The 23038-nt window shown below is 41.9% G+C and overlaps 1 protein-coding gene across 1 annotated transcript in view; it reads right to left on the minus strand.

The window, feature by feature from the left end:
- The window catches only part of LOC124605224 (uridine diphosphate glucose pyrophosphatase NUDT14-like), a 99891-nt gene that overhangs the window by 64229 nt on the left and 12624 nt on the right, over positions 1-23038 (minus strand). The window contains exons 2-3 of the mRNA XM_047136774.1: positions 14037-14080; positions 13895-13959 (exon numbers count right to left, since the gene is read on the minus strand). Of these exons, the coding sequence (XP_046992730.1) occupies positions 13895-13959; positions 14037-14080 (109 nt within the window). The remainder of the gene's footprint in view (positions 1-13894; positions 13960-14036; positions 14081-23038) is intronic.

The following is a 23038-nucleotide window of genomic DNA, read 5'->3' on the forward strand; positions in this document are numbered from 1 at the left end:
CTGCTTTGGTGGATAAAAAGTAAAAGGCAGCCAGCAGCTTGTGGGTCATTTGCTAAAACGGCTGATAACTCAGATGGCAAACCTAAGCAACAATGTAAATGGTTAAAAAATGGCATCCCATCAGGAAGTGGCGGACAGTTAAAACTTGGGCACAATGTGTACAAAGTGGTGGGATAACGTTACTTATGAAATGGATAAAAAGGCAGTGACCAATACGCAGTCTAGTTAAAATGACATCCTCCCGGCGGGAGGCCAAGAGGAGGTTGTCCAAACCACTGGGAGAGGTTTAATAGTCCTGAGCTTATTACCATGAAGGGAGAACCATTGGCGATGCCAAAGGACACCATCTCCTGACAGACGGCAACACACAAGATCATTGGAGGGAACAGAGGAACTCGCGGGCTGAGGTATGAGGACTGCAGCCTTGGCAGCATTGTCAGCAGCCTCGTTTTCTGGCAGACCGAAATGACCAGTAGCCCACAGAAGGATCACACTGGCTCCAACAAGAGTGAGCAAATGACAGTTTTCCTGGACCCGCTGCACTAAAGGATGGGTGGTGCCAGCACACATAGACTTTGAAGGGTGCTGAGTGAGCCTGAGCAGAGGACATAATTGAAAAGGCTGTGTCGCCATATGTACTCCGTATGTAAAGTGCGAAGATCTCGGCTGTAAATACTGAGCAGTTTGCCAGCCGTTATCGAAAGACACAGGTGCCAAAGACAAAGGCACATCCAACCTCACAGTCAGTCCGAGAGCCATCAGTGTATACAAAGGTACTATTATTGTGAAGTTGCATGTGAGGTTGTGAAACAGATGGTGATAAACTGAGGCTGGAGTAGTGTCCTTAGGAAGCGAATGAAGGCCAAAGTTAACATGGGCCGCTACATGAAGAAAAGGTGGTGGAGGTTCACACCGACTGGGAAAGTTGCAGGTAGTGTGAAGTAAAGCCACCATAGCAAGTGCCAAGAGCAGACTCCAGGAGGTAACAGAGAAGAGGAATGCGCCCCGCACTGGTGACCAAAGGAATCATTGAAGCAGCAGGCATAGGATGGGTGGCCACGCATGGCAGACAAATGGCACGCATACCTACCGAGGAGAAAGTCACGGCGGTAGAACAGTAGTAGTTCAGCAGCTTTAGCATACAGACTCTCAACCGTGCTACTGTAAAAGGTGTCCATGGCCACACAGATGCCTCGACGATGGACAGTGTAGAGATAATGTAAGAGGGATGGACGAGCAGATACATAAACAAAGCACACATAGTTGAGTTTCAACTGGACAAGGGTCCGGTACAAATGGAGGAGGGTTGTTCAATCAGCACCCCAGGAAGTACCATTGAGGACACGTAGGACACTGAGGAACCGAGTGCAGCGGGTTGCCATGTAAGACATATATGAGGACCAAGAGAGTTTCCTATTGAACATGAGCCCCAGGAATTTCATAGTTTCAACAAATGAAAAGGCAACAGGCCCAAAATGTAGAGATAGTGGGAGAAACAATTTGTGCTGCCAGAAATTCATACAGATGGTTTTTGTCAGTGGAAAAGTGAAAGCAATTGTTGATGCTCCAGGAATAAAGACGATCAAGACAGTGCTGAAGACACCACTCAGTGAGGCAGGTCCATGGAGAACTGCACTAGATGGCAAAATCATCAACAAAAAGGGAGCCGGAGATGCCCGGCGGGAGACAGGCCATTATAGGGTTAATGGCGATAGCAAAGAGGATGACACTCAGAACGGAACCCTGAGGCACACAATTTTCCTGGTTAAAGATGTCCGACAAGGCAGAACCCACACGCACCTTGAAAACACAGTCTTTTAAAAGCGCCTGAAGGAAACCACACTGTGCATTCATCAATAAATTGCGAGACTCCAGCCACCACACCAGCCAGGCACGAAGCATACCTTGCAAATGCAGCTAGTAAGAGAGATGGGGTGATAGCTAGAAGGAAGGTTTTTGTCCTTACCAGGCTTAGGTATGGGAATGACGGTGGCTTCGCGCCAGCATCCGGGAAATGTGCCCTCCGCTGAGATGCGGTTGTATCTGTTAAACAGAAAGTGCTTGCCCGCAAAGAAAGGTGCTGCAAGATGTGAATGTGGATGGCGTCTGGCCCTGGGGCAGAGGATTGGGATGAACTGAGAGCATGATCTAGCTCCCTCATAATAAAGGCAGCATTGTAGCATTCACGATTCGGAGAAGAGAAGGGTATCGCCCAAGCCTCCTCTGCTCGTTTCGGATGGAGAAAGACCGGGTGACAGTGGCAAGAGCTCGAAACTTCTGCGAAATGGTGGCCCAAGGTGTTGGAGACAACAATAGTGCCCACGATGACATCATCTGCTACTGTCAGGCCGGAAATTAGGGACTGGATCGTGGCCCAGAGAGCTGCCAGAGGTTGGCCCACATGACAGAGGAAGGTGTGGAACTGTTATAAGAACTAGTGAATAAAATCCAGCTAGTTCTTTTGCTATCCTGAAGAACGTGAAGAGACTTTGCACGCATCTATTTATAATGAATGCTGTTTGCCATCGTAGGATGGTGGTTAAAAATGCGGAGAGCACATCTCCATGCGCAAACTGCATCGCGGCACGCCTCAGTCCACCAACGGACTGGGATATGATGTGGTAAAGAGGAAGTGCGAGGAATGGAACGTTCTGCAGCAGTAAGGACATCGTTTGCGTGATAGTCGACCTGGTCATTACAACTGGGGAAATCTTTTTCTTTGAAGGTCACCAGGGAGAAATAAAGCTGCCAGTCAACCTTAGGAAGCTGCCACTTGGGCGTGCACGTGAAGGGGGTAGGAGTCAGCAAACAGATAGCACACGGGAAATGGTTGCTCGAGTAGGTGTCAGAAAGAACAGACCACTCAAGATGAGGGACAAACTAGGCAGTGCCCAAGGATAGGTCCAAATGGGAATAGGTGTGCGAGGAGTCGGAAAGGAAAGTGGGTGCTCCACTGTTCAGGCAGAAGAGGTAAAGTTGGTTAAGAAGATCAGCCAAGAGGGCACCTCTCTGACATGTCCTGGGAGAACGCCAAAGAGGATTATGCATATTAAAGTCACCGAGTAGCAAAAACACGGGAGGTAGCTACCCAATAAGCTGAAGGAAGTCTGCCCTGGTGACAGCGAATTACAGAGGGACATAAATAGTACAGGGGGAAAAAGTCAGGTGGGGAAGGAAATGGCAAACTGCAATGGCTTGAAGATGGGTAGTCAGGGAGATGGGATGACTATGAATGTCATCCCGTACGAGCAGCATGACGCCCCGACGAGATGGAATGCTGACCTCAGGGGGAAGGTCAAAACAAATCGGTAAGAAATTTGAAAGCTCAAAGTGGTCACGTGGGCGCAATTTCGTTTCCTGAAGGCAGAGTACAAGGGGACGATGCGATGGGGTAACGAGAACAGAACTACAGGTACCAGGTGGGAGAACACAGGGTTTGTGACTAGCCAGTAACTTGCCAGGGGCAAGGCACTTTCTCCTTTACCCGGGTCTCTCGAACAGCTCACTCATCGAGATACATGGGACAATCCCGAGAGGAGGCGGTAAAGCCGCCATTGCAGTTGATACGGCTGGGAGAAGGAGGTGGACAATCGCCCTCATGCGTATCCCTACCACAGGTGACACATCTGGCTGGGTGTCGACAAGACATTCTAGTGGGGTTGAATTGGTGACACTGCTAGCAGTGCATCGGGTTTGGAATGTACAGCCGGACTGTCGTAATTTCATAGCCTGATTTGAGCTTGGACGGAAGCACCACTCTATCAAAGGGGAGAAAGAGGGTGCGGGTGGGCACTACAGAGGAATCTACCTTTTTGATTAGATGATGGACGGCAGTGACACCCTGATCAGAGAGGTAAGATTGGATTTCGACCTCAGTTAGATCGTCAAGCAGCGTAGCATAAATTACACCATGGGAAGAATTCAAAGTTCTACAGGACTCGACACGAACAGGGTAACTGTGAAGAAGTGACGCAGCGAGCAGTTGTTGTGCTCGAGGATTAGAAGTGGTCTCCAAAAGCAAAGTGCCATTCTATAAATGAGAGCAGGATTTCGCAGGGCCAGCAACTGCATCAACACCTTTCTCAATAATAAACGTGTTTACCGTGGTGAAGGACTGACCGTCTTCAGTACAGGAAACATTGAGGAACCTCGGTGGAGCGAGAAGGGTCTTTGAATCATTAGCCTCATTATGTTTATGTTTTGTAGACGTCGAATGGGAAGATGATTGACCCATCGCGAGGAAATCCCCCACGATTGCCAACGTCTCCAATGGTGCTCTCCTTCCAAATGGGGGCTCCCTTCACAAGGGGGCACACCCACCTTAGGTGATTATTCACACCTCAGGTCACATCACCTGAACACCTGACAGAGGAAGGTTGCAGCTCAGGTAGTCACTCCTCCCTGGGCTTGGCCTGTACCAGGGGTATGTGCGAACCCTATCTGTCAACCTGGAGCTGGGAACTACACATTACCCAGTCACCTGTTATGTGTCAGACGCATGGCCCAGCCTTCGTGAGTGCATGTGGAGGAAGAAGAAAAAAAGAGGACCCTCAGACACCGAAGTGGAGGAACGAGAGGGGAAGGGAAGCAAAGAAAGGAAAAGGGAGTGAAAAACAAAGGTGAGACTGTTCGTACGTCAGTGACAGAATGCAGAACATTCTCAATTATACCCCAGACGTGTTCCCCGAGGGAGGGGAAAAAGAATAGTAAGAGGATAGACATGCCGCACGCAAGGGAAAAAATGCTGCAAAGGCTGGGACCCCACGGTAGCCAAGCACGACCCCACCAAAGAGTGGAGAGTCCCCTGGGGGGATATGGTTAGTGTGGTGCCAGAAGAACATTATGGCAAAACAGAATCATCATATGCAAAACAAAAATTTGTATTTTTAATACAAGTGTGAAGACTGTCTTTCTGTACTGCAGTGAAAGTTAGAAAGCAGACATGAAGATAGATATCTCTGTCACATCCTGGATATCTGGTGGTCAAATAGAATAGTAATGAGGAGCTCTGGAGGACAAGAAATCAGTTATGTTTAGAAGACCTGATACATGACAGAAACTAGAGACAGCAGAAGCACACATTACGAAAGTAGAGAGAGCAATCTAGAATAAGGTATTCGAATGGAATCCCGAGAGAACAGGTAAGAGATTTATTTATTCTTCAGTGCAGTCTGTTACCTGAGAAGCTAAAATAGGCCATACATTCCACATTTTTTGTGGATGATAGTAAATATATGTATTAATTATTTATTCCTGGTATGTAGTTAAAAAAGAACTGTAATACTAAAATGCTAAAACTATACTGCTTGACAACTGCTAAGGAACACACACATCGTAGGACAGGAATAATCAGAGGCAATGAGGTGTAGTGGTAAATTTAACAAAATAAAGGTACACATTTTGTCATATGGAAAATGCAGGGTAGCAGACAGATATAACGTTCATCTTTGACTCAGATCAGACTCCCGAGATAAAGGTCAATATTGGACTCTCAGCAATTAATATGCCCTCCCCAGCCACTAATGCACATTTTGCAGCTGTTATTCGTACTAGCTACCAAACTATTGAGGAGTCTTTGGAGGATATTGTCCCATTCCTCTCTCAAGGCAGTTTTCACTTCTTGCATAGTTCAGGGAGGGTGTGTTCACTGAGAAACATGTCCGCCAAGAGCCTCTGAGGTGTGCTTTATAGTGTTTAGGTCCAGGAAGTACGTAGACCATTCTATATGTTCAATATCTTCACTTTCCAGTGTGTCCGAGACCTCAGTGTTGCTGTGTGGGCAGGCATTGTTGCCCATAAACAGGAAGTTGACACCTACCACACTCCTAAAATGGATGGACATGGTCTGGAATGATCTCCGTGCAATACCACTGTCCTGTAACGGCACCCCGCGCAGATACATGCAGCAGTGTTCAGCCATTGTGCATAACGCTTGCCCAAACCACATCATCTAGGCCATACAAGTGACTTCCTGAACATTCGGTGGTGTGTAACCTGTTCGCCTGTCTCCCCACACTAAATGGTGTGCAGAATCACTTGCCACAGTGAAGTGGGATTCATCAGAGACCATCACTCTGGACCACTATAGTTGACTCCAAGCTACACACTTGCTGCACCAATGAACTCTTTCTCGACAATGGTATGGTTGAAGTCAGATGCATTTAACAGAATTCCAAGAAGACAAACCAGCCAGATTTAATTGCTGCAAAATGGTTCTGACAGAGAAATGTGTGTCAGTAGCAGTTGAAAGGTCCGCTGCGATCTGCCTAGGAGGGAGATGTCTGTTCCTTTTTGTCACTAGAATTATGTATCAATCCCCTTATGGTGGTGGTCCATCTATAACTACTGGCATGCTTTCACATAGCATTTCCACATACAATGGCCTTTTTTAATACCAAGATGAAACTTTGGATGTATCCATTACTGTTGTCCACAGTAGTGACACTTTGACCAGCTCTGAGCCTTTCAACTGCTCGTTCATGATTGTAAGCACTCAAAATGATGTCTTTCAGACATGTTGACGTACCACACAGAATGTTGCATAAATCAGTTCCACAACAATGATCGTCAGACACTGTAATGCGTGAACTGTTGATGCATACAGAGTTTTTGTGCACAGGCTTCACTGAAGTTAACATGTCCCGCCCTCTACGTTTCCTTTTACTATCACTGGTAGGGTGTCACTTGGCAAATGTTGGTTGTTCCATGGCAACTGGCAGCTGTTCTTTAGCAAGCTTGTTGTTCCTTAGCAACTGTCAAGCAATATACAACTACTTTCTACCACTATGTACAATAAAGACCTTAATCAATTACCCACCTACTAACACTATTGTCAGTGTTACAGAATCTGTTATGATTTTGTTCATTTCTTAGATTACATTTTAACTGTAGGTGGTTGTTTGCAGTACTGGATCTGCCTTCATAATACCTGGTCAACAGCCATATAGCTTTCGGCCACAGCCTTTGTCAGTAAAACACACACACACACACACACACACACACACACACACACACACACACAACCAATGTGGCACAGCATGCAGCTGAGCATACAACACTTGATTTTAATGGCTGCTTCACTACCCAAGCCATGTGGATTCTTCCCTCCACACCAGCTATCTGAATTGCATAGATGGCAGTTATCGTTGCAACACATTCTTCTCTCCCGTAATTATCCCGGCCTCAACCTACAGTATCATACTGTCCCCACATACTCCACCCAACAGTTTCCATCCCCTCTGTCCTATTATCTCTTCCTTATTCTCATCTCTCATCCTGTTTATTTCAGCCCTCTGCCAATGCAACTGCCCATCTTTCCCCGATCCTCTCCTTTTTCCCCCCACCTCCTTGCCCCAAAACCTCCAGATGTTCCACCTGCTGGCAGTCTAGTCCCTGCACACTCCACCAGAGAGTGTTCGTCTCTCTCCCCACCCATTCATTACAATACCTTCCCCTTCCCCACCGCCTCCAGATTGCCACTTGCATCCTACGTGATGTTGCATTCTGGCCTGAGATGCTGGAGTTGTCGGTCAAGTGTGTGTGAGGTGTGCTTGTGTGTGTGTGTGTGTGTGTGTGTGTGTGTGTGTGTGTGTGTGTGTGTTCAATAACTGATGAAGGCTGTGGCTGAAAGATTTATGTGAGTGACTTTTAATTGTGCCTGTCTGCAACTTGGCGTGTCTTCTCTATGGTAAGTAGTAATCTGCCTTTTTTTTACATTGTTAACTGCAGTTTATTTTTAATTGTACTGCCATGTGTTGATTGATGTCGTTGGGGCATTTTCTGTTTTTCAGGCCATGTAATATTGTAGAATTTACCTACAACTTTATGTGTAAAGTGATGTGTTTTATACTCGTAAAAGATTCCACACAAGCAACTGTAAATTTTAACAGTTAGTAATAAGCTAGCAAGAAAATAAAAAACACTGATCAGTGTTAAATTAGGTTGGATTAGATTAGACGTAATTTTCATTTGAATAGATCATAGTGAGGAGATCATCCAGAACACAGAACATGTCAGAGAAACAAGAATAAACAATAAATATTTACAAAGAAAAACTAATATGCTAATGCGAATGTGATAGAAAATATTCATTGCTGGATCCATCCATTAACATACCACAAAATTGGTTCCCGGATGCTATCTTTATCACTATAACCCATGGTGAGTCAAACAGTTGCACCATCTGGGCTTTAAGAGGCTCATGTAATGAATCTTTTACATATTGTTATCTTCCTAGAAAGACTTAAGACATGATGATACTAGGCCGCTTCACACAAAAGTAGATAAAGATTTTCTACTTTATCTCATCATTTCCAGCGTACAAAAATTTTTGAGAAAATGTGCAAAATTATTTGTAAACTCACAGGACATAACAATCATTCTCAGCAGTAACCAGTCTTGATTTTAAAATGGACTATCAACTGAAGTGGCTGTATGTACTTTGATAAATGGTATACTAGTCAATAAACCAAAAATTATCATCACGCAAACATACTGTGACTTGGGTAAGGTTTCTGACCGTGTGACCCATGGTATTGTGAATATTATGATAAAGATAGATTGCAACTTCCCATACAGCGGAGATGTTGAGTTGCAGACAGGCACAACATAAAGACTACTAAACACATAAGCTTTCAGTGAGAAGGCCTTCTTCTGAAATAATTAAACAAACACACACACACACACACACACACACACACACACACACACACATATATATACGATCATTGTCTCAGGCTGCCAAGGCCAGTCTGTGACATTACTCTTATGTGTGTCAGTTGTGTTTGCGGGAATGTGTGAGTGTATGCATTTACATCTACATCTACGTGATTACTCTGCTATTCACAATAAAGTGCCTGGCAGAGGGTTCAATGAACCACCTTCAAGTGGTCTCTCTACCATTCCTTTCTCGAACAGTGCAGGGGAAAAACGAGCACTTAAATTTTTTTGCGCGAGCCCCGATTTCTTTTATTTTATCGTGATGATTATTTCTCCCTATGTAGGTGGGTGCCAACAGAACATTTCCGCAATCAGAGGAGAAAACTGGTGATTGAAATTTCATGAGAACATCCTGTCACAATGAAAACGCCTTTGTTTTAATGATTGCCACTCCAATTCATGCATCATGTTTGTGGCACTATCTCCCCTATTTCACAACAGCACAAAACAAGCCACCCTTCTTTGAACTTTTTCGACATCATCCATCAGTCCCACCTGATGTGGATCCCACACCGCACAGCAATACTCCAGAATAGGGCACACAAGTGTGGTGTAAGCAGTCTCTTTAGTAGACCTGTTGCACCTTCTAAGTGTTCTGCCAATGAATCACAGTCTTTGGTTTGCTCTACCGACAACATTATCTACGTGATCATTTCACTTTAGGTTATTTGTAATTGTAATCCCTAAGTATTTATTTGAATTTACACCCTTAATATTTGTGTGACTAGATGTGTTTCCCAAGAACGATGTTTTCTGAAACCGTGCTACTTATGTGTCAATAAACTGTTTTCTTCAAGGTAATTCATAATGTTCAAACACAGTATATATTCCAAAACCCTACTGCAAATTGACATTAGTGATATGGGCCTGTAATTCAGCGGATTACTCCTATTTCACTTTTTGGATATTGGTGTGACTTGAGCAATTTTCCAGTCTTTCGGTACGGAACTTCCTGTGAGCGAGCAGTTGTATATAATTGCTAAATATGGAGCTACTGAATCAGCATACTCTGAAAGGAACCTGACTGGTATACAATTTGGACCGGAGGCCTTGCCTTTATTAAGTGATTTAAGCTGCTTTGCTACATTGAAGATATCTTCTTCTATGTTTCTCCTCTTGGCAATTGTTCTTGATTGGAATTCAGGAATATTTACTTCATCTTCTTTGATGAAGGAGTTTCAGAAAACCTTGTTTAATAACTCTGCTTTAGTAGCACTGTCATCAGTGACTTCGCCACTGTTATTTCGCAGTGGAGTTATTGATTGCGTCTTGCCATTGGTGTGCTTTAGGTGTGACCAGAATCTCTTTGGGTTTTCTGCCAGATTCCAAGAGAATTTCGTTATGGAAATTATTAAAAGCATCTTGCATTGTAGTATGCACTATATTTTGAAATTCTGCAAAACTTTGCCAATCTTGGGGATTTTGCCTTATTTTAAATTTGGCATGTTTTTTTGTTGCTTCTGCAACCAATGGGGGATCAGTACCATCACTTATTAATTTATGTGGTATATATCTCTCAATTGCCATCGATACTATCTCTTTGAAATCATTCCACATATTTTCTACACTTATGTGATCAGATCGGAAGGAGTGGAGACTGTCTCTCAAAAAGGTGTTAAGAGCGGTATTCAGCCTAGCATCAATTGCCTTGTGGTCACTAATCCACAAGTTCACCAAGGCACTGTTTGTCCAGGTTGGCCCATTCCTCAATGTCGACTCGCCATAGATCCCTCAGAGTGGTCGGTGGGTCACGTCATCCACAAACAGCCCTTTTCAATTTGTCCCAGGCATGTTGGATAGAGTTCATGCCTCAAGAACATGCTGGCCACTCTAGTCTAGCGATGTCATTATCCTGAAGGAAATCATTCACAAAATGTGCACGATGGGGGCGCGAATTGTCATCCATGAAGACGAATGCCTCGCCAATATGCTGCCAATATGTTGCACTATTGGTCGGGGGATGGTATTCAAGTATCGTACAGCCGTTACGTGCCTTCCATGACCACCAGCGGCATACGTCGGCCCCACATAATGCCACTCCAAAACAGCAGGGAACCTCCAGCTTGCTGCACTTGCTCGACAGTGTGACTAAGGCGTTCAGCCTGACTGGGTTGCCTCCAAACATGTCTCTGACAACTGTCTGGTTGAAGGCATATGTGACTCTCATAGGTGAAGAGAATGTGATGTCAATCCTGAGCAGTCCATTTGGCATGTTGTTGGGCCCATCTGTACCGCACTGCATGGTATCGTGGTTGCAGAGATGGACCTCGCCATGGACGTTGGGAGTGAAGGTGTGCATCATGCAGCCTATTGCGCGCAGTTGGAGTCTTAACACAACATCCTGTGGCTGCACAAAAAGCATTATTCAACATGGTAGCATTGCTGTCAGGGTTCCTCCGAGCCATAATCCGTAGGTAGCCATCATCCACTGCGGTAGTAGTCCTTGGTCGACCTGAGCGAGGTATGTCATTGACAGTTCCTGTTTCTCTGTATCTCCTCCATGTCCAAAGAACACGTCTTCGGTTCACTCCAAGACACCTGGAAACTTCCCTTGTTGAGAGCCCTTTCTGGCACAAAGTAACAATGCAGACATAATCGAACTGCGGTATTCACGGTCTAGGCACGGATGAACTACAGACAACACGAACCATGTACCTCCTTCATGGTGGTATGACTGGAACTGATCGGCTGCTTGACACCCCCCCCCCCCCCCCTCCCAATAGGTGCTGCTTACGCATGGTTGTTTACATTTTTGGGCGGGTTTAGTGACATCTCTGAACAGTCAAAGGGACTGTGTCTGTGATACAATATCCACAGCCAACATCTATCTTCAGGAGTTCTAGCAACCGGGGTGATGCAAAATTTTTTTTGATGTGTGTATAATATCTAATGTTAGAATAGTGAACTTCTCAGCATTTATTCTTGAATTAATACTCTTCAGTATGTGCAATTATTCCTCTCCATCCTTCCAGTACCAAATCTCAATTTGTTCCTCCTATTAATGTTTATTTTGTTTTAGCTGTGTTGGGTTCAAGGCACCATATTTAAACTACTCCATTGATTTCTGGGTGATATATTCAATGTTTTCTTCATTTTGTGTCAAAATTAGCTGGTCATCATCAAACTGTAGTGAAGATATAGTACCATCATTTATTGGGATTCCACGTTCTTACATGTTTTCTTCCAATTTTCCAATGCTTTTTCTGAATATATTTTATAAAGAGACAGCAATAGGCTAAATCCCTGATGTAATCCCTTTGAGAGTTTAAATCCAGGTGAGAGAGAGTTTTGTACTTTTGTTCCTGCAGTAGCATTTTCATATAGGTTCTGAATTGCTTTATTTATGGTAGTATTAATATTACATGATTTTAAAGGCTTCCACAAGCTGCATAATGGTATATCATCAAAAGCTCTTCCTGTGTCCGCAAATATTAAGTGAAGGGGTGATATCAAATACTTTTATGTTCCAGCATTTGTTGCAAACAATATATGGTATATAGTTAAATCTTGCTGCTCTGATGCTAGCTTGTTTTTTGACCTCCTTTTCCCTGTATTCTTTCTCTAAAAATGTTTAATAATCTTTGCATAATGTCTGCTAAATATATTAGTCACAGTTATTCCTCTATAACTGTCAACTCATCCTTTTTTTTCCCTTTCTTATGAATTGCTGATATAAATCGTACATCAAAATCTTCTGGGGTGGACTCACTATTTAAAGATGTTTCAAAAAGGTTTCTTAAAAGTTCATATGATTTATCGTACTATATTTCAACACTTCATTTACAGTTCCTCCAATTCTGCAGCTCTTCCAGTCTGTAAAGATTTGATTGAATCTTTTACCATCTCTAGAAATGTTTCCATAATTTTCTGTTTCACTACTAATTGTTTCCAAAAATCCTTCTCTATTTTCTGTCTACAGTTCTTTAAAATATTTTCCCCAAAACTGAATGAAGTGCTTGGTTTAAAAATACTAGTGACCTACAAACCATCACCCAAGGTGTTTTCCTATTGACCTTAAATGAACACAATGTAGCAGTAAGGAGATCCCATTCTTCTTAAGGCTTTCTTTTTACACTTAGCTTGCAATTTATGCTTTATATTGGCAGATTGCTTCTAAATTTGCTGCAATGTCTCAATGCTTTCGTCCACAATCTCTAAATTACTAACGCTGTTAGAGGTACCCAGACTGCAGGACTATTGACTTCATGTAGCCCAAGTTTAATAGAAAACTGGCAGAATGTCAAATGTGAATGAATTCTAGGTAAATGCACTGAAAAAGCCAAATATCTTGATAATAGAAAACAATTCAACAATTTGTAAATCACTGACAAAAATATTGTAGAAATACTGTAACACAAATAGTATTTTTCATTGTCATTAAAAAATGAATTTTGTATATTTATGAATCAGTATCGAACGATGGATGAGGTAAAGGTAACCGCTGGCTGTATACTTAATGTTGAAATCAGTTGCATTATAAGACTGAATACACAGCGAAGCTTTCACACAATGTCCTTCCTTGGAGCTAACAGACTAACAAAAACATGCTTAATCATTATCAAAACTGTCCTGTCGGTATTTTATGTAACTCTGATTGTGTATTCCATAATATTATACTTGGGTAAACTAAAATGTTGTAGTATTAGTGGCTTCCCTCTTACAGTGATGCAATCTTACTCTCATAGCAGAAAGCTGAGCAGCAAACTGACAGACCGCACCATACAAATTCAGAACACGGGAATGTAAAATGCTGCTCCAAGTGAGCTGAACAGTGGTTAGTATACGGAACTTATATTACTAAGGGCTCTAGCAGACATACATCCAGCATGACTTAAGGTTTTGGTGGTGTCCCTGAATTGATTAAACTGAAAGCAAGGACAATTTCTCTAAAAAGTACATTGTTTGTTACCTCTAAAGGACATATGGTCCAAATGCTACACCACAAATTGAAAAATCTTGTTTATGTGCTTGTTGACTGCTTAACAAGTAACAGGGTGCACTGTTGCCTTCACATCTTCCCTTTTCAATTCCATCCATGGATTTTCATTGATGTAAATCAACATTTTTATTCATGTAACCAAATCAGTCTTGCAAAATCTAACCAGCTAATTCACGTTTTCTCTCTCTCTCTCTCTCTCTTTTTTTTTTTTACTGGTTGTGACTACTGAATACTTACCTGGTCGAAACTGTCTAACAAATACAAACACTTTCCTTGTCGTGTTGAATAGTAAAACTGCTACACTGAAAATCAGAAAACATTTAATTAAATATAGCAACAAAAGTGCAAAATACATATAGTAAGAGAAGGGCATATGTACCTGTCATGAATTCTCAATAAATCCCAAGCTTTGCGAATGCCATTCTGTAAATGAAGATGAATTCTGTGATCACACTGTTCTCTGTCAGAGAAGTTTCCTAAGTACTTCTAACAATCTTACGGATAGATTATATTCATATTGCATGAGAAGAAATACCTGCTAGTAACACACGCTCCCAGTAACTGAACTGATTAATTTTATAACTAGTTCTGTATTAGTTGGCTAGCTACAAAATGTTTCATCGGTAACATGATTAAATATACTGATAGTTGCTACTCACCATACAGCAGAAATGCTGAGTCGCAGATAGGTACAACAAAAAGACTGTCAAACATAGTTCTGTCTGGTCTTGACAGCCAGAGACTGTGGCTCTTTATGTGTGGATTGCATTTGTGTGTGTTGTCTATTCTGATGAAGGCCAGTTTGGGCGAAAGCTTCATTTGACAGTCTTTTTGTTGTGCCTCTCTATGGTGAATAGCAACTATCCTTTTCATAACATTATCCTATCCTGGATTTTCCATTAAATATACTGAGTTAGTTACAGGGAACACTGTCCATGCTGGCATCAAATAATGGTTCTTTTTTTAGGTACACAACCAACCATTTATTTTCTATAATAGTTACATCATTTTACGAATACAAGAATTCTTTATTTTTGCACATAAATGTCATTTTGTTGATGCATTTTTGTAAACATTGTGGCAGTTTTACAACGCCTATGCTATGCCAACTCACTGCCATGTCCTTCAGAAAATGATGAACCTCATCTTTCAGCTCATCATCAGAGCAGAACCACTGCCCATACAAATGTTCCTTCAACTCAGGGAACAGGTATTAGTTCCAGGATGCAAAGTCCAGACAATACGGTGGGAGGGTGATGACATTCCAGTCACCATTTGCAGGAGATTGATGGTTTGATGGGTGATGTGCAGAGGGGGTGTGTTCGTGGAGCATGCTTACACCATTGCTCAACATTCCTCTTCTCAGGTTCTGAGTAGTCCTGAGTTTTTTGGGTGTTTCACAGTACATGTCAGCATTTATTGTTGTCTGTTGCCACTATTTCACTGGCAGACTGTGCTTGTTTGAATTTTTGTAGCTTGGGTGAAGAGGGATGGCGCCACTATCGTGACCGTTGTTTTGTCTCTAGTGTTGAGTGAAATGTCCAGGTTTCTTTACCCACAACAATCGAGTCCAAGAAGTTTTCCTTACATGATGAAGAAATTCATGGGAAGATAAACTCGTCATCATTTGTGGTTTCCTGTTAGCAAGCATGGCATATGTCTTGCACACACCTTCTGATATTACTACTTTTCAGATAAAATCCTGTGGATGGCGTTTCAGGAAACCTCAGAATCCAAAATGTAGAGAGCACCTAGAGTGATCCTTCAATTTTTGTGCACAGTTTCCTCTAATTTTATGACCATCTCATCAGAAATTGACGGCCTACTGCTCCTTTCTTTGTGGTGAATCTCAATAAGACTGGTTGTAAACTTTCTACTTTGCTTCCAAATTGTTTTGGATGCCCATACATGACTATCCATAAATACCTGTCAACTGACAATGAATTTCAACTAGTTTAATGCACTTTGCATTCAAAAGTCTAATAACTGTGGGAAATTCACAATTGTGAAGTTTATGTGTGCTTATTTTGGAGCGGACCAAGCACCACTCACAACAGTGTGGCCAACAACTGTTTTAACTGTTTCTCTACAGCTGCAAATAATAGGAGACTTTTTTTAGGAGCACCCTCAGAAATGAGAACAAAACACAGCCCTCCCTAATGTGTCAAAAATGTGTGGTACATTAAGACATGAACAAGAACCCTTGTTGCACGGGCAATGCTCTTACTGAGTAAGTTATCTGGGCATACTTCACAGCTTGATTTATAGCTTCACTCTGTCAGTACCACTCTCCTACTTTCTGTACCCCCACACACTATCTTCAGTCTATCTTATTGAACAAATACCAATGGATAAATGATTCCTTCTGGAAACAACTACACGGTCTACATTCGAGTCCTTGCCTAGCACACAGTTTTAGTTTATCAGACATTCTCATTACAGTGTACACAATGATGGAGAGTGGAAGCATCTTTCTTTCTGAGACCAAAAATGCTTCGTAACAGTCAATAGAGAAAATAACGGTTGGCCTCATAGAATATATATATAATAATGAAATTTTCATCACATCTTGTACTGCCCCAATGGAAGTGGATTCAGATGCCACACAGATCACTGATTCATGCTCATACAGCATGATGTGACAGTGCTCCGTTCACAGCCACTGTCTACCACCATGGTGTGAGGTCTAAAGATGGTCTAGGGCACAGTGAAACCAGTAACCTCATAAAAAAGAAGATTCTTGCAGTTGTGACTGTACATGTTCATTTTTAAATTCACAATAATCTAACGGAATGACTCTATTCCTGAACTATTCATCAAAAAAGAAAAATAATCTATTTGGTGCCAAGTGGTCTGGCCCCATCTCGCATGAACCACTCGGTGCCCAGTCAATCCTCCAGTGCTAGCTGTGTGGTACCAAATTGTTCCAAAATTGCAATGTAATGTTCACTAGTGATCATTATTGCATGAAAAAAGAGCCAATAATGACTCTGCCCTACAGCCCAAAAAATAGCTTTGGGAGAATACAGTGGTTTTGCTTCACACAAATGGGGATTTTTGGAACCCCAAAATCACCAGTTTTATTTATTCATGAGTCTATTCAGGTGGAAGTGTGCTTCATCTGTGAACCAGATGCAGCCAATATCAAATTCTTCATAATCAACTGTTGTGACAATCTAGCTCACAAAGTCAGCCCTCTGTGGCACAGCTCCAAGAGTTACAGCCTGGTACTTTTGACTTTGAAAGGAAACATGTGTAGACTCTTCCTCAGTATTTTCTGCATGCTGAAATGCTTCTGCTGCAATGCTTCCAACAGATTTCTTTAGATTTTGTTGAATAACTCCAGAAGCTGTGGCATCAATGTCAGGTGTAACTAAAGGTTGCTGGGTCAACATTCCCCACTAGATCATCAGACATGCTGCCTATCCACTGAAATGTGGCGAAGAGCTTATGAATAGTTTTGACATCAGGTCTTTGTGAACATTAAACCATGTTTTAAAACAGTGCCTTGTTGCCGTAGGACTGTGTTCTAACTTGTGGTACTCCTGTTCCAGAAAAACACGTTGTTCATTGCAATACAATTTCAACCTTTATCTTCAGCACACTAACCTCCTTTCATGTTTCAGCAGTTACTGTAATTGCAGCACAATCCGTTAGCAGCTTTTTGCCGTATTTCAAAACTTGTGTATTACTTCTGTATAAAATTCTTACACCTTTCACAATAAACACACCATTTCAATATAATAGAAGGAAACATTCCACGTGGGAAAAATTATGTATAAAAACAAAGATGAGGTGACTTACCGAACGAAAGCGCTGGCAGGTCGATAGACACACAAACAAACACAAACATACACACAAAATTCAAGCTTTCGCAGCAAACTGTTGCCTCATCAGGAAAGAGGGAAGGAGAGGGGAAGACGAAAGGAAGTGGGTTTTAAGGGAGAGGGTAAGGAGTCATTCCAATCCCGGGAGGGGAAAGACTTACCTTAGGGGGAAAAAAGGACAGGTATACACTCGCACACACGCACATATCCATCCACACATACAGACACAAGCAGACAAATATGTCTGCTTGTGTCTGTATGTGTGGATGGATATGTGCGTGTGTGCGAGTGTATACCTGTCCTTTTTTCCCCCTAAGGTAAGTCTTTCCGCTCCCGGGATTGGAATGACTCCTTACCCTCTCCCTTAAAACCCACTTCCTTTCGTCTTCCCCTCTCCTTCCCTCTTTCCTGATGAGGCAACAGTTTGCTGCGAAAGCTTGAATTTTGTGTGTATGTTTGTGTTTGTTTGTGTGTCTATCGACCTGCCAGCGCTTTCGTTCGGTAAGTCACCTCATCTTTGTTTTTATATATAAACACACCATTTGTTGCACTTGTCTATCAAATCTTAATTTTCAAGATACTTAATTTTAGTTTACCGTTTGGCACAAAGTATATCTCCCTGCACTTGTTTACTTATCTCCTTCGCCTTATCTTGCTGTCCTTTCCCCACTTTTATGCCCAATACAACCTACCTGCTCCATCTCACTTAATTGTCCTTTTGTTGTAATCCACTTATACATTCTCACAAATTCCCGCCACATCATTCTCTCCTTTCGTGCCATCTTCTATGATTTTTTCTTCTTTTTTTACTTATGGTTGACTAATGTTTTCTTACCTAAGTGTAACCTGACACAGCTGCTATTACCATCATTCTCAAAGAATCTGTAGTTCTCTGCCATCCACTCCCTCTTCATCTCCTTTCTTACCTCCCCCAACTTCTCCCTTCACTGTTGCCATTGAGAAGTACAAATGGCTGGCAAAGTTAAGCCCTCCCTAAGTGTTTTATGGACCTTCGTATATTCTATACTGAGGGTTACCACTTCTGAAAATGGCTACTGAGCGACTGACCTTTCTTGTTTTGAGAGGCAGTATGGAGGAGGGAACACCCCATACCATTGTTATCCTTACAACTTGCTTCTGCTTTCCACAATACTAGGCCAATGCAACACTTTTCAGTACTTACGGCCCATTTCTGACATATGAGCTAACACAAATAAGCACTGTATTGAATGCTGACTGGGCCTCGCAAACATCTACGAGGATATTATTTCCATTCACACTTAAGGGTAGATATAAATGCAGCATGAAGTCTCTCTCAGTTTCTTTGTTAACACCGCAAATAGCTTTGTTGCTTGAGGGTAATAACAAGACACCTGATGCTCAGCTTGTGGAGTAGAATGATAGCTAAAATAGGACTCTGACGTTGACCAATATGCAGCACACAATTAATAGCTGTTTCAAAGTATCAGTACAGAGGCTGGTTACGGTACTGCTACATCAAGCACTATAGCCACTATAATGACCTCATTGTGGTGGATAGTGTTGGAGATCATAAAACAGGAAGTCTTGCAGTGCTATACTCTACTCAGTCATAAATAAGTTGCACACATATAAATGCTCCGTAAAATAGCAACAAATTGGTTCAATCTGCGCCCCAATTCTTATCACTGTTGCACTTTGAGAATTTTAGTGCCCTCAACTTTTGTAACAGAACAGATACGTGTCAGTAACGAGTGTATTTCCAAAACTTTGAACAGTTACAGGGCTATTACAAATGATTGAAGCGATTTCATAAATTCACTGTAGCTCCATTCATTGACATATGGTCACGACACACTACAGATACGTAGCAAAACTCATAAAGTTTTGTTCGGCTGAAGCCGCACTTCCGGTTTCTGCCGCCAGAGCGCTCGAGAGCGCAGTGAGACAAAATGGTGACAGGAGCTGAGAAAACGTATGTCGTGCTTGAAATGCACTCACATCAGTCAGTCATAACAGTGCAACGACACTTCAGGCCGAAGTTCAACAAAGATCCACCAACTGCTAACTCCATTCGGTGATGGTATGCGCAGTTTAAAGCTTCTGGATGCCTCTGTAAGGCGAAATCAACGGGTCAGCCTGCAGTGAGCGAAGAAACGATTGAACACGTGCGGGCAAGTTTCATGCGTAGCCCACGGAAGTCGACGAATAAAGCAAGCAGGGAGCTAAACGTACCACAGCCGACTGTTTGGAAAATCTTACGGAAAAGGCTAAAGCAGAAGCCTTACCGTTTACAATTGCTACAAGCCCTGACACCCGATGACAAAGTCAAATGCTTTGAATTTTCGGCGCGGTTTGCAACAGCTCATGGAAGAGGATGCGTTCAGTGTGAAACTTGTTTTCAGTGATGAAGCAACATTTGTTCTTAATGGTGAAGTGAACAGACACAATGTGCGAATCTGGGCGGTAGAGAATCCTCACGCATTCATGCAGCAAATTCACAATTCACCAAAAGTTAACGTGTTTTGTGCAATCTCACGGTTTAAAGTTTATGGCCCCTTTTTCTTCTGCGAAAAAAACGTTACAGAACACGTGTATCTGGACATGCTGGAAAATTGGCTCACGCCACAACTGGAGACCGACAGCGCCGACTTCATCTTTCAACAGGATGGTGCTCCACCGCACTTCTGTCATGATGTTTGGCATTTCTTAAACAGGAGATTGGAAAACCGATGGATCGGTCGTGGTGGAGATCATGATCAGCAATTCATGTCATGGCCTCCACGCTCTCCTGACTTAACCCCATGCGATTTCTTTCTGTGGGGTTATGTGAAAGATTCAGTGTTTAAACCTCCTCTACCAAGAAACGTGCCAGAACTGCGAGCTCGCATCAACGATGCTTTCGAACTCATTGATGGGAACATGCTGCGCCGAGTGTGGGAGGAACTTGATTATCGGCTTGATGTCTGCCGAATCACTAAAGGGGCACATATCGAACATTTGTGAATGCCTAAAAAAACTTTTTGAGTTTTTGTATGTGTGTGCAAAGCATTGTGAAAATATCTCAAATAATAAAGTTATTGTAGAGCTGTGGAATCGCTTCAATCATTTGTAATAACCCTGTATCTTATCAAAATTTACCATGAATAAAAAAACAGTTTTCTTTCGGTAAAGAGCTTAAAACCTTTCTTATGACACCCCTTCTGAAGCATTCTAAGTCATTGTAACTGACAAGCATAATTCTCATGCTGGAGGAAGAATAGAAAACAATGGAGTCATCCTGAACAGCAAATGATGTCAGTGGTACTATTGTGAGAAGAAAACACTATTAATCTTTTGACTGTTGTTGATGAGTTAGCTCATCATTCTCCTTTGATGCCCAGGACATGATGATGAGTTTAAGTATGGTCTCAAAGCTTTTCTTCTGAGCTACCGAAGAGTTAACTCAGACCTTCCTGCCAACCCCTGAGTACTACTGATGATTACAGATATGCCACCATTACGGCACCTCAGTGTTTTGATGAGTTAAAGCACAATGCAGCATTTCTGCCCATGATCTCGGTAATTCTTCACAGTTCTAGACACTATGTTGTGTTCAGATACTTTGTCTGGAGTGATTTTTGTTTTGCCACATTTGACTACACTTTACATCTTACTGTTTATCAAGCTTGGCACCACAGTGATTTTCTCTTCATGTATTCTAAAAACAAAATGTGGATGCATTGACAAAGAACAGGAAGATACAAAGAGGGACACAGGATGAATCATTCGATGTTGCCATAGAACCTTCACAGACTGAAACTAACACTCCTAAGATGTCTATGTCAGCAGATGTAACATTACAGTCTTATGTCGAAATAGTTCATGGGGGAACTGCCAGATGGCAATTGTACAACGGGCATATATTTTGGCAAACAACCATGTGCCATCATCGGGTGTGCTGATGAACTGACTGACGGGGCCAGTACTCACTTTTATCTCCTACCCATCTCCTTCCGATCAGCCACTCTATTGGCTATCTGCACCCAGCATCCCAACCCCTAATCCTTCTGCTGACACAGTGCTCCATTCTAGGTTCGTGCCCAGGTGCATGTGCTGGCAACATCAGTTCGATGTCTGATATCTCATTTCTCTTCTGGATCACTCTAGTAACGGAGCCCCATACCTTACTTGGGATGTACTTGCTATCACAATTTATCAGCAGTTCCCTTAATCAAATCTCAATTGATTCCTTAATAACGCAGTCTCAGAAGCTGCATGTCTGTTTCAGAACCTTAGTGTGGTCATAGCCCATTCCATGTGACTCCATCAGCCAATATTCTGTGACTGCCAACTTGTTACGTTGCTGCAGTCTGGAGTGCCGTTGATGTTCCCGGCAACGATCTTTGACAGTATGCACCATCTGAGCTACTAAGTATGTCTCACAACATTGACAGAGTCCCTGATAAGACCTCAGATTCCCATAGCCTATTAGATTAGATTAGATTAGATTAATACTAGTTCCATGGATCATGAATACGATATTTCGTAATGACGTGGAACGAGTCGAATTTTCCAATACATGACATAATTAGGTTAATTTAACAACATACTTAAGTTAATATAACAACTTTATTTTTTGTGTTTTTTGTTTTTCTTTATTTTTTATTTTTATTTTTAAAATTTTTTTTTCTTAATTTATATCTAAAAATTCCTCTATGGAGTAGAAGGAGTTGTCATTCAGAAATTCTTTTAATTTCTTCTTAAATACTTGTTGGTTATCTGTCAGACTTTTGATACTATTTGGTAAGTGACCAAAGACTTTAGTGCCAGTATAATTCACCCCTTTCTGTGTCAAAGTTAGATTTAATCTTGAATAGTGAAGATCATCCTTTCTCCTAGTATTGTAGTTATGCACACTGCTATTACTTTTGAATTGGGTTAGGTTGTTAATAACAAATTTCATAAGAGAGTATATATACTGAGAAGCTACTGTGAATATCCCTAGATCCTTAAATAAATATCTGCAGGATGATCTTGGGTGGACTCCAGCTATTATTCTGATTACACGCTTTTGTGCAATAAATACTTTATTCCTCAGTGATGAATTCCCCCAAAATATGATGCCATATGAAAGCAATGAGTGAAAATAGGCGTAGTAAGCTAATTTACTAAGATGTTTATCACCAAAATTTGCCATGACCCTTATTGCATAAGTAGCTGAACTCAAACGTTTCAGCAGATCATCAATGTGTTTCTTCCAATTTAATCTCTCATCAATGGACACACCTAAAAATTTGGAATATTCTACCTTAGCTATACGCTTCTGATTAAGGTCTATATTTATTAATGGCGTCATACCATTCCCTGTACGGAACTGTATGTACTGTGTCTTATCAAAATTCAGTGAGAGTCCGTTTACAAGGAACCACTTAGTAATTTTCTGAAAGACAGTATTGACAATTTCATCAGTTAATTCTTGTTTGTCAGGTGTGATTACTATACTTGTATCATCAGCAAAGAGAACTAACTTTGCCTCTTCATGAATATAGGATGGCAAGTCATTAATATTACCCTACCAAGCAGTGCCCGTGTT

This window comes from Schistocerca americana, chromosome 3 (genome assembly GCF_021461395.2).
Source record: "Schistocerca americana isolate TAMUIC-IGC-003095 chromosome 3, iqSchAmer2.1, whole genome shotgun sequence".
In the NCBI taxonomy this organism is placed as follows: domain Eukaryota; kingdom Metazoa; phylum Arthropoda; class Insecta; order Orthoptera; family Acrididae; genus Schistocerca; species Schistocerca americana.